The sequence below is a fragment of the Liolophura sinensis genome, chromosome 2, assembly GCF_032854445.1.
Source record: "Liolophura sinensis isolate JHLJ2023 chromosome 2, CUHK_Ljap_v2, whole genome shotgun sequence".
Lineage (NCBI taxonomy): Eukaryota > Metazoa > Mollusca > Polyplacophora > Chitonida > Chitonidae > Liolophura > Liolophura sinensis.
This window is the reverse complement of record NC_088296.1, coordinates 1,662,219-1,675,366: the sequence shown is the minus strand read 5'-3', so window position 1 is coordinate 1,675,366 and position 13,148 is coordinate 1,662,219. Positions and strand designations below refer to the sequence as shown.

The 13,148-nt window shown below is 42.1% G+C and overlaps 1 protein-coding gene across 6 annotated transcripts in view; it reads right to left on the bottom strand.

Moving 5' to 3' along the window:
- LOC135462817 (intermembrane lipid transfer protein VPS13C-like) overlaps positions 1–13,148 on the bottom strand; it is a 100,872-nt gene that overhangs the window by 30,212 nt on the left and 57,512 nt on the right. For 5 of the 6 annotated variants that reach the window (XM_064740091.1, XM_064740093.1, XM_064740095.1 and 2 more), the window contains 2 exons: positions 10,395–10,472; positions 4,937–5,041 (listed from right to left, as the gene is read on the bottom strand). In XM_064740091.1, the coding sequence (XP_064596161.1) occupies positions 4,937–5,041; positions 10,395–10,472 (183 nt within the window). The remainder of the gene's footprint in view (positions 1–4,936; positions 5,042–10,394; positions 10,473–13,148) is intronic. The other variant, XM_064740096.1, reaches the window with a different exon arrangement.

The window sequence follows — 13,148 nt, the reverse complement described above, 5'->3', positions numbered from 1 at the left end:
ACGGAATATGCATCCCACATTAAAATGTAGCAACACGGGGCAAAATACGGACACACCACCAAAATATGTAACGATCACCGAAAATGTAACGGTCTATATTATAACATGTCAACAAGGTAAGTGAATATGGACCCTTACTGGCATATCAACATTTTTAAACTTTGATTAAAAGTGTAATAGGAACGTAAGCGAGGCATATTCATTACAAATCTGAATGTATGTTTACATTTAAATGTACTTCGGTTGAGCTTTGAATAAACTTGAATACATCTAAACATTACAGGTCGCAGATGTGATTGGAATATTCTTAGCAATGAGCTAATGCTAAATTTCCAATATTATAGGCATCTACATTGCTCATGCAAAATCAGTGAAGAAATACCAGGATTACAAACTGTTATTTTTGTGCACTAGAATTCATACAGTGGAATCAGTATTCACTACATAAAATGTCAAACTGTGCAAATGTGTCCTTTGCCTCTGGCATACTATTGTGCCATAAAAGCAGTCATTTGCTGCCTGTACAAGAGTGACACCCTAAAATAAGCCAGGCAGATTGAGCAATGGAGCAGAGACCTCAAAATACACGTATGCCAGGCCAGTCATGCTAGCTGGGATCAAGGAGCGAGCTGGACCCCTACTGCATTTCTGGAACAAAGATCTAAAATATACCAGGCCCAATTGGGATCAGAAAACAAAGACCTTAAAATATACTGCGCCAGTTGGGACTTACTGGAGTAGAGATCCTAAAGATATACTGGGCCAGTCTGGGCTACCGGAGTAGAGATCCTAAAGATATACTGGGCCAGTCTGGGCTACCGGAGTAGAGATCCTAAAGATATACTGGGCCAGTCTGGGCTACCGGAGTAGAGATCCTAAAGATATACTGGGCCTGTCTGGGCTACCGGAGTAGAGATCCTAAAGATATACTGGGCCTGTTTGGGCTAATGGAGGAGAGATCCCAAAAATATACTGGACCACTTTTGGCTAACGGAGTAGAGATCCCAAAAATATGCTGGACCACCTTGGGCTAACGGAGCAGAGATCCTAAAGATATACTGGGCCTGTGGGCTACCGGAGCAGAGATCCTAAAGATATACTGGGCCTGTTTGGGCTAATGGAGGAGAGATCCCAAAAATATACTGGACCACTTTTGGCTAACGGAGTAGAGATCCCAAAAATATGCTGGACCACCTTGGGCTAACGGAGCAGAGATCCTAAAGATATACTGGGCCTGTCTGGGCTACCGGAGCAGAGATCCTAAAGATATACTGGGCCTGTCTGGGCTACCGGAGCAGAGATCCTAAAGATATACTGGGCCTGTTTGGGCTAATGGAGGAGAGATCCCAAAAATATACTGGACCACTTTTGGCTAACGGAGTAGAGATCCCAAAAATATGCTGGACCACCTTGGGCTACCGGAGTAGAGATCCTAAAGATATACTGGGCCTGTCTGGGCTACCGGAGTAGAGATCCTAAAGATATACTGGGCCAGTCTGGGCTACCGGAGTAGAGATCCTAAAGATATACTGGGCCAGTCTGGGCTACCGGAGCAGAGATCCTAAAGATATACTGGGCCAGTCTGGGCTACCGGAGTAGAGATCCTAAAGATATACTGGGCCAGTCTGGGCTACCGGAGTAGAGATCCTAAAGATATACTGGGCCAGTCTGGGCTACCGGAGTAGAGATCCTAAAGATATACTGGGCCTGTTTGGGCTACCGGAGCAGAGATCCTAAAGATATACTGGGCCTGTTTGGGCTAATGGAGGAGAGATCCCAAAAATATACTGGACCACTTTTGGCTAACGGAGTAGAGATCCCAAAAATATGCTGGACCACCTTGGGCTAACGGAGCAGAGATCCTAAAAAATATGCTGGGCTAGTTTGGGCTAATGGAGCAGAGATCTAAAAAATATGCTGGACCACTTTGGTCTAACGGAACAGAGATCCTAAAAAATATGCTGGGCTAGTTTGGGCTAATGGAGCAGAGATCCAAAAAATATGATGGACCACTTTGGGCTAACGGAACAGAGATCCTAAAAAATATGCTGGGCTAGTTTGGGCTAATGGAGCATAGATCCCAAAAATATGCTGGACCACTTTGGGCTAATGGAGCAGAGATCCCAAAAATATGCTGGACCACTTTTGGCTAACGGAGTAGAGATCCCAAAAATATGCTGGACCACCTTGGGCTAACGGAGCAGAGATCCTAAAAAATATGCTGGGCTAGTTTGGGCTAATGGAGCAGAGATCTAAAAAATATGCTGGACCACTTTGGTCTAACGGAACAGAGATCCTAAAAAATATGCTGGGCTAGTTTGGGCTAATGGAGCAGAGATCCAAAAAATATGCTGGACCACTTTGGTCTAACGGAACAGAGATCCTAAAAAATATGCTGGGCTAGTTTGGGCTAATGGAGCAGAGATCCAAAAAATATGATGGACCACTTTGGGCTAACGGAACAGAGATCCTAAAAAATATGCTGGGCTAGTTTGGGCTAATGGAGCATAGATCCCAAAAATATGCTGGACCACTTTGGGCTAATGGAGCAGAGATCCCAAAAATATGCTGGACCACTTTGGGTTAATGGAACAGAGATCCTAAAAATAAGCTGGGCAAATTTCAACTGCACTGTTTGTCTGTGTATCACCATAATACATGGATTTCTCATTTATCTGGAAACATGGCTAAATGAGAGAGCCAGAAGTTTGGTGATCTGAACTTTGGTGTTAAACACATGTGCATTGTAACTCAATGAACAAATCAGAGGTCAGTTGTGAAAGAAAAATAGAAAACATCACAAAGCTGCTGCTGTTATTGGAAACAGATAAACAGCATCTCGTGACCACGGCATACCACAGAACCACCCAGGTGTCATTCGTGAAGAAAACAACACAAACTCTCTTACTGAACAGCGGAGGTACATCACCTTATGGCGCAAGAACTTCTCCCTGACGCGCCCACATGACAACCGTAAATTCTGAACGTACAGGACATCCAAAATCACCACAGCTTTAGGTATTTAATATTTAATTTTGAAATCTGATTCATATTTAATATTTAACCATTTTTGAAATCTGATTCATATTTAATATTTAACCATTTTTGAAATCTGATTCATATTTAATATTTAACCATTTTTGAAATCTGATTCATATTTAATGCCATACACAGGAATTTTTCACATAATATGATATTATATGATATATTTCACATAATATGATATTATATATTATATGACATATTTCACATATATAACATAAGTCAGTTTTATGGGTGAAAGAACCTGAAGTGTGAACAAGGTAAACTGTCAACCTTTGGCAAGTTGCTGACAAACTTTACCACGAGTGACATAAATTGGTGGAAGATGTGGTGGACTGTTAGCCCAAACAGACTTTTCATGTACCAATTCTGCTTGTGGTTGAGGGTTTTTCTCAGATCTGATGGTTCACAGCCTTATGAGTGGAGGAAAATTGAGTGCCACCAGCCTTTGGCAATTCACTGATGAACTTTCCCACGTACAGTTATGTACATGATATTGGTAGAAGAAAACAACGAAGACTAGGAAGAGAGCCATAAGAGTATTGTTGACAACAATTTTATTAAAGAAAAAGAAAAAAAAGGCGTTCATATGACTCAGGCTCAAAATGATGTACAGATTTTGAACACACATGTAAATATGCAATTTTTTTGTTTGTTTTGTTGTTTTTTAGCGGCAGAGGTGGGTGGGAGGAGGTTGAACGCTGTGAATGTTTTGTCTTGACGTGTGATGACTCATATCCTACTGGGTATTCCAGCTGTCACAGTGTGTAGGTGGGAGGGGGAGGGTGGGGGCGGTGGTGTGAGTGTTAGGAGACAAGCAGAATTCACCTGTATAATTCCACATCAGTAACTGACTACTGTAACCGTCTTAACACACTCAGTAAGAGCAATATGACCAAAGCAGAAGTGGGACACACTTTCACAAAACTTTTTCTAATCAACTTTTTTTTCTCTTTCTTCTCTCAAACCAAATGGCCGAGATGTTACCTTTAGAGAAATGATTGACGATTGCTGTAAATCTTCATCTGTTTTCAACCCCTAAAGCACTTTTCCTAGTGGAATTATTATGGAAATGATGGTAAAAATGATTTGTTTGTGTCAGTAAAGATCCAAGCTTCTTAAAACTGAGGAACGTTTTTCTCTTCATGTTCTCACAGTTCTCGCAGAATGTTTCAAGAAATTGTTTACAGAGGCATTGAAAAGGTTGAAGAATTCTGGGTATTTTTTTGTCAAAGTTTCGTGAAAAAGGGTTTTGGTTTCTAACATACACATCTTGTATCCCACTGGAGGGAACGTAAGAAATAATACAGTCTGAAAATAAAATTAAAGCTGTTATCTAAGTGCGTTGCTGGGGTCCAGGCTACTAGTCTTTTACACTTCTGGTAGCCTCATGTCTACAAAGGTCATAGTAATAGGAAAAAACACAAAAAAACAAACAAAAAAAACCAAAAAAACCCAAAAACACGTAACAAAATATCCATGTACATCAACCATATTTAATCTCACTTTAATGACAGTGTGAATGACCTCCCTTTGTGATTTGAAATGCCATTTTTTTTGCAAACCTGTTTACTCAAGCGTACTCTGAAGGCATTATTCTGTTTTTGACTGATTAAATTACACTTTTTGTGATGCCATGAAATTGGCCACTCCAACCAATGTAGTTTTGTCTCCAAAAATCAAATTAAAAGTGTGCATAAAATGCACTGAAATTTGCTCTTTCATATGCAAATTAGGTTAATGAACCAATAAGAACACTGATCTGATTATAAGTATGGCATATAGCCCAAAGGGAGATCACTCATTTGTCTAAGCAAAATGTCGGCACATTTCCACATAATCATAGGTCTCAGTTCACCACAACACTAGAGGGATTTATCACTGTACTCCTCACCTCGTATGAGCCCGTCTTTGTTTTGCATTGGACAGTTCCAGAGCTGCCCACAACATCCAGAGAGAATTTGTCTGACCATTCGGAATCGCGGATTTTCAGACTTGCCTGAAACAGAGGGAAACAAAATGAGCAACGAAGAAAAAAAAACAAGAAAAAAACAAAACAAAAAACCCCCAAACCGAGACAGTCTGATTACCTTTCAAATGATTTAAATTATTCTTTATTAGAAAATGAATGCAGTAGTGTCATATTTAATATCTATCTGGCTGAATATAATAATTCATGTATGTTTCAGTCTTGTATTCTATGAATACACATGCACATCTCCTTTATATCTGGCAACGGTCTGGTTTGTTGGGTCTGGGATATCTCAGATACCTGACCAAACTCGAGAAATAAAGCTGCCATTACAATGGACTGAGCTGACATAGGGAGAGGTAGAGACAGGCCACCTGCTAATTTCCTACAGAATAAAACCAAAGCTCTTCAAGTTCTGAACAGCTTTGAAGTGTTAAAGAGAACAGCATAAGAGAGAATTGTTTTCACCTAATAAAAAGCTGTTATTTTACAACTACTTATACAGTATCTACCTTGTTAATACTAAACTTCTAAGACATTACATGCATTGTCAACTAAATGAAAGAAAATACGCTTCTGATGTGTTAGTGAGATGCTACCCAGCTAATGAAGCCTTCGAAAATACCTGGTTTCAATTTCAGGCCTTGTTGCATCAAGGATTGTGTAGAATTTATCTAATGGTTTATTCACATATTTGTTTGGAGCCTTAACATTTTGGTAAAGGATACTCTTGCAAGATTGCAGTTGGCTTTATGGTCAGAGGAAACTGAGTGAGGAATGGAAAGGAAACCACCTGTCTTAACCATGTAAATACAATATCTGACAAACACCCTGACTTAAAGCAGCGGCCAATCCTGTGACCGCAGGATCTGTGCATGCAATAGACTTCACGGGTCACAGGAAAAGCTGCTTTGGTGAGAGTGACCCTTTACACCACTGAGCCAGCAAGGACCCGTCATTGGAGAGGGAATCACTACGATATTCTCATACATTATTGTTACTTTATAATTTCATTAGTAAACTGGTAGCCTCTTTCACAATGAAGTTCATGCAAGGCAAGTTTCAGGTGTGTGGAGTATACACATTGTGTCCATGCTGTTTTACAGCTCGTGTCCATGCTGTTTTACAGCTCGTGTCCATGCTGTTCCACAGCTCATGTCCATGCTGTTTTAGAGCTTACTGGTATACCAAGACATGCACATCACACACAGTACAAACACACACAACTGAAACATCAAACTTTCTCTTAACTGGAAAGAATATCAAAGAATTCATTAAACACCACTGTTAAGGGGTGATTAAGCATGTTCAGTGTATAAGCCACTAATACAGAAAGAAAACACCTGTCAAACACACACACTATTAGGCCATATTTGCTACGTTTATCTGACGTAATGCATTTGCGTTTCTGTCAGCCCTCAAAAGCCAAACAGAGTCACTATAGCTGAAAAGCCAGGTGCAAGGCTGATACTATAGAGGCTTCATAGTCGCTCCTCCCACTGTTCTTTCCCTATGCTCCCACTACACTTTTTCCCAAATTTCTAACAGGCTGGTACATATATATGTAGTTCTGCACAAGCAAAGGTAACACCATTACATCTGACACACACACTGTCCACATATGGGAGGCTGCCAAGCTCACACCATTACATCTGACACACACACTGTCCACATATGGGAGGCTGCCAAGCTCACACCATTACATCTGATACACACACTGTCCACATACGAGAGGTTGCCAAGCTCACACCATTACATCTGACACACATACTGTCCACATACGGGAGGTTGTCAAGCTCACACCATTACATCTGACACACACAGTGTCCACATACGGGAGGTTGCCAAGCTCACACCATTACATCTGACACACACACTGTCCACATATGGGAGGCTGCCAAGCTCACACCATTACATCTGACACACATACTGTCCACATACGGGAGGCTGCCAAGCTCACACCATTACATCTGACACACACAGTGTCCACATACGGGAGGTTGCCAAGCTCACACCATTACATCTGACACACACACTGTCCACATATGGGAGGCTGCCAAGCTCACACCATTACATCTGACACACACACTGTCCACATATGGGAGGCTGCCAAGCTCACACCATTACATCTGATACACACAGTGTCCACATACGGTAGGCTGCCAAGCTCACACCATTACATCTGACACACACAGTGTCCACATACGGGAGGCTGCCAAGCTCACACCATTACATCTGATACACACAATGTCCACATACGAGAGGTTGCCAAGCTCACACCTTTACATCTGATACACACACTGTCCACATACGGGAGGTTGCCAGGCTCACACCATTACATCTGACACACATACTGTCCACATACGGGAGGCTGCCAAGCTCACACCATTACATCTGATACACACACTGTCCACATACGGGAGGTTGCCAGGCTCACACCATTACATCTGATACACACACTGTCCACATACGGGAGGCTGCCAAGCTCACACCATTACATCTGACACACACACCGTCCACATACAGGAGGTTGCCAGGCTCACACCATTACATCTGACACACACACTGTCCACATACGGGAGGCTGCCAAGCTCACACCATTACATCTGACACACACACTGTCCACATACGGGAGGCTGCCAAGCTCACACCATTACATCTGACACACACACTGTCCACATACGGGAGGCTGCCAAGCTCACACCATTACATCTGATACACACACTGTCCACATATGGGAGGCTGCCAAGCTCACACCATTACATCTGACACACACACTGTCCACATATGGGAGGCTGCCAAGCTCCCATCATTCCATCTGACACACACACTGTCCACATACGGGAGGCTGCCAAGCTCACACCATTACATCTGATACACACACTGTCCACATACGGGAGGCTGCCAAGCTCACACCATTACATCTGACACACATACTGTCCACATACGGGAGGTTGTCAAGCTCACACCATTACATCTGACACACACACTGTCCACATACGGGAGGCTGCCAAGCTCCCATCATTCCATCTGATACACATACTGTCCACATACGGGAGGCTGCCAAGCCCACACCATTACATCTGACACACATACTGTCCACATACGGGAGGCTGCCAAGCCCACACCATTACATCTGATACACACATACTGTCCACATACGGGAGGCTGCCAAGCCCACACCATTACATCTGACACACACACTGTCCACATACGGGAGGCTGCCAAGCTCACACCATTACATCTGATACACACACTGTCCACATACGAGAGGTTGCCAAGCTCACACCATTACATCTAACACACACACTGTCCGCATACGAGAGGTTGCCAAGCTCACACCATTACATCTGACACACACACTGTCCACATACGAGAGGTTGCCAAGCTCACACCATTACATCTGAAATACACACTGTCCACATACGGGAGGTTGTCAAGCTCACACCATTACATCTGACACACACAATGTCCACATACGGGAGGCTGCCAAGCTCACACCATTCCATCTGATACACACACTGTCCACATACGGGAGGTTGCCAAGCTCACACCATTACATCTGATACACACACTGTCCACATACGGGAGGTTGCCAAGCTCACACCATTCCATCTGACACACACACTGTCCACATACGGGAGGCTGCCAAGCTCGCACCATTCCATCTGACACACACACTGTCCACAAACAGGAGGTTGCCAAGCTCGCACCATTCCATCTGACACACACACTGTCCACATACGAGAGGTTGCCAAGCTCACACCATTACATCTGACACACACACTGTCCACATACGAGAGGTTGCCAAGCTCACACCATTACATCTGATACACACACTGTTCACATACGGGAGATTGCCAAGCTCACACCATTACATCTGAAATACACACTGTCCACATACGGGAGGTTGTCAAGCTCACACCATTACATCTGACACACACAATGTCCACATACGGGAGGCTGCCAAGCTCACACCATTCCATCTGATACACACACTGTCCACATACGGGAGGTTGCCAAGCTCACACCATTACATCTGATACACACACTGTCCACATACGGGAGGTTGCCAAGCTCACACCATTCCATCTGACACACACACTGTCCACATACGGGAGGCTGCCAAGCTCACACCATTCCATCTGACACACACACTGTCCACAAACAGGAGGTTGCCAAGCTCGCACCATTCCATCTGACACACACACTGTCCACAAACAGGAGGTTGCCAAGCTCGCACCATTCCATCTGATACACACACTGTCCACATACGGGAGGTTGCCAAGCTCACACCATTACATCTGACACACACACTGTCCACAAACAGGAGGTTGCCAAGCTCCCACCATTCCATCTGATACACACACTGTCCACAAACAGGAGGCTGCCAAGCTCACACCATTACATCTGACACACACACTGTCCACAAACAGGAGGCTGCCAAGCTCGCACCATTACATCTGACACACCTAGTGTTCACATACAGGAGGTTGCCAGGCTCACACCATTACATCTGATACACACACTGTCCACATACGGGAGGTTGCCAAGCTCACACCATTCCATCTGATACACACACTGTCCACAAACAGGAGGCTGCCAAGCTCACACCATTACATCTGACACACACACTGTCCACAAACAGGAGGCTGCCAAGCTCGCACCATTACATCTGACACACCTAGTGTTCACATACAGGAGGTTGCCAGGCTCACACCATTACATCTGATACACACACTGTCCACATACGGGAGGTTGCCAAGCTCACACCATTACATCTGATACACACACTGTCCACATACGGGAGGTTGCCAAGCTCACACCATTACATCTGACACACATACTGTCCACATACGGGAGGTTGCCAAGCTCACACCATTCAACACATGCACACTGGTACACAATGCATGCACAATATAAATGCAAGTCTATAGGCATGCAGTTTACGGCTAAATATTTCAATTCCATCAAATTTCAGCTCACGAACCCAAACCCCCTTCCCACTCCCCCAACCGACCTTTTCCCAAATGTTTCGACTTTCTTCACGCCCATGTACATACAGAAAAATATATATAAAAAAAAACACAACCTTTGTTTCTAAAAGCGTCAAAATATTACACTCAACTTTTGTCTCTTTCCTGAAATCTACTACAGTAAAAAGTGACCAAACTCCACAACCTGAACCTACACGTCATTTTCAGCCTAAAATCATGAATTTTCATGCAGAAGTTAATACCAATCCACTCCATATTGTACAGGTACATGCCGTGCAGAGCATGCCCAGAAGTGCTTTACTACAGAAAGACAGAGCCACGCCCACAGTCACACTACCACACTACAGTGGTCAACTGTACTGACCACTCCACTGGTCACTTACTTTACCAGCCTGTTTCATTTCTTTGACTTTGGTTTTTTTCTCCGATACTGTACCCTTCCCATTTTTCTCCTTATTATCCTTCAGCAAGGAGGAAAAGAAATAACACAAAAAATTGGTGCTTTTCTTGAAGATTGTTATTGTATGATCGTATGACATGATCGCATGAAATGATCCAAAGACATGATCGTGTGTCATCATATGACATGATTTTATGAAATGATCATATGTGATCAAAGGAAATGGATGCATGACACGATCCAAAGATATGATCGTGTGTGATTGAATGAAATGATCACATGACATGATCGATACATGACCGTGTGTGATCATACTAAATGATCATATGTGATCATACGAAATGATCGCATGGCATGATCCAAAGACATGATCGTATGTGATTGCATGAAATGATCGCATGACATGATCCAAAAACATGATCGTATGTGATTGTATGAAATGATCATATGATATGATCTTATGCTATGCTTTAATGATGATTTCAGCTCCCAAGTGAAAATGTTCAGTTCATTCAGATCTATGTTCATTCATGCTTATGTCTCACAAAACAGTGCTTCGCTGTCATTAAATATCCAAAATTTAATAATTAATGAAAACCTATTACTAATTCGTCTTTAATGACCAGTTCAAAAATCAGTAAATTAATGAAGAATATTAATGATAATTAATACACTTATATGACAAAAAAAAAGCTGTCTCAAACAGGTGTCCTTTTTTTTTTTTTGAATATTTTAAATTCAAAACCTGTTTTGCCAAACTCAGGTCATATATCACTTTATATATAAATAGCAATGTTATAAAATGATTCAGTGTGAAGAAAAAACAGTGATAACCACATGCTACAAGGGCCTCAAGGTATTAGAATGAAAGATTCATTTATCAAAGATACATATCATACAGCAGATTCAGAAAAACAAACAAACGAACGAAGACCAGACACATTCAATGTAGACTATGGTTCAGAAAACAAAAACAAAACATTTGAAAAATGCAGATGCTGTTTGCATTACAGTCAACCAACTGCCAGGACCCTGATCTACAATAAGGTAATCATCATGCCTTGTGGAGACAATGGCACTTTCAAGCAGCCATTTTGTATTCCTCCTACAAGGAGTTCCCATGATACTTATTAAGATGACCAATCAAAACAGGATAAATCTATAGTGAAACCTAAGACACCAAAGTGTTGACAAATCAGCAAACGTTGGCAAAGTTGATTATTACAGTTAACTGTGATGGCAACATGATATTTTTCATATTTGAACTATGGTAGTTACAACGGAATACTGTAGTTACAATGAGCTACAGTAGTTACAATGAGCTGTAGTAGCAGTTTTGGATGATAGGGTCCTGAATGGTTCAATGTAAGCGGTAAGTATCCTGTGATAATAGATGATTCATGTAAGTATCCTGTGATAATAGATGATTCAGGTAAGTATCCTGTGATAATAGATGATTCACGCAAGTATCCTGTGATAATAGATGATTCGGGTATCCTGTGATATTAGATGATTCAGGCTAGTATCCTGTGACAATAGATGATTCAGGCAAGTATCCTGAGATAAAAGATGAAAAGATGATTCAGGCAAGTATCCTGTGATAATAGATGATTCAGGCTAGTATCCTGTGATAATAGATGATTCAGGCAAGTATCCTGTGATAATAGATGATTCAGGCAAGTATCCTGTGATAATACATGATTCAGGCAAGTATCCTGTGATATTAGATGATTCAGGCAAGTATCCTGTGATAATAGATGATTTGGGTATCCTGTGATATTAGATGATTCAGGCAAGTATCCTGTGATAATAGATGATTCATTTTAGTATCTAACGCAACCTGATCCAACCATCATACACTGTACAATCATGCAAATCAGCTCCTTCATTAAGTGCGACAATGGAATTTTTATCAAACTTAACCTGTACAAATCAGGAGCTGCCTTTCAGCACCATATCTGTTCCACACAATGCCAGAGCTTACACATGTGGCACTATGCAGTTTGAATGGGATTACTTACACATGTGGCACTACTCAGTTTGAATGGGGTCACTTACACATATGGCACTACTCAGTTTGAATGGGATCACTTACACATGTGGCACTTCTCAGTTTGAATGGGATCACTTACACATGTGGCACTACTCAGGTTGAATGGGATCATTTACACACGTGGCACTACGCAGTTTGAATGGGATCACTTACACGTGGCACTATGCAGTTTGAATGGGATCACTTACACATGTGGCACTACGCAGTTTGAATGGGATCACTTACACATGTGGCACTATGCAGTTTGAATGGGATCACTTACACATGTGGCACTACGCAGTTTGAATGGGATCACTTACACATGTGGCACTTCTCAGTTAGAATGGGATCACTTACACATGAGGCACTACTCCATTTGAATGAGATCACTTACACATGTGGCACTACTCAGTTTGAATGGGATCACTTACACATGTGGCACTACGCAGTCTGAATGGGATCACAACACATACTGTTCATCCATGCAAGATGATTAGGTTTGATTTGATTTGGACTAATTGTCTGTTAATGACACTCAGGTATTTTTCGCTGATTTGATGTTCAGTCAGTACTAACTGAGGAAACTGGGACGTCCAGAGAAAACCATTAACCCATGGCAAGTTACTGACAAACTTTCCCACATGTAACATGCAGATATGCACACTATTTGTAAAGTGGTTTTCCACAAAACAGCATTGCTGATCT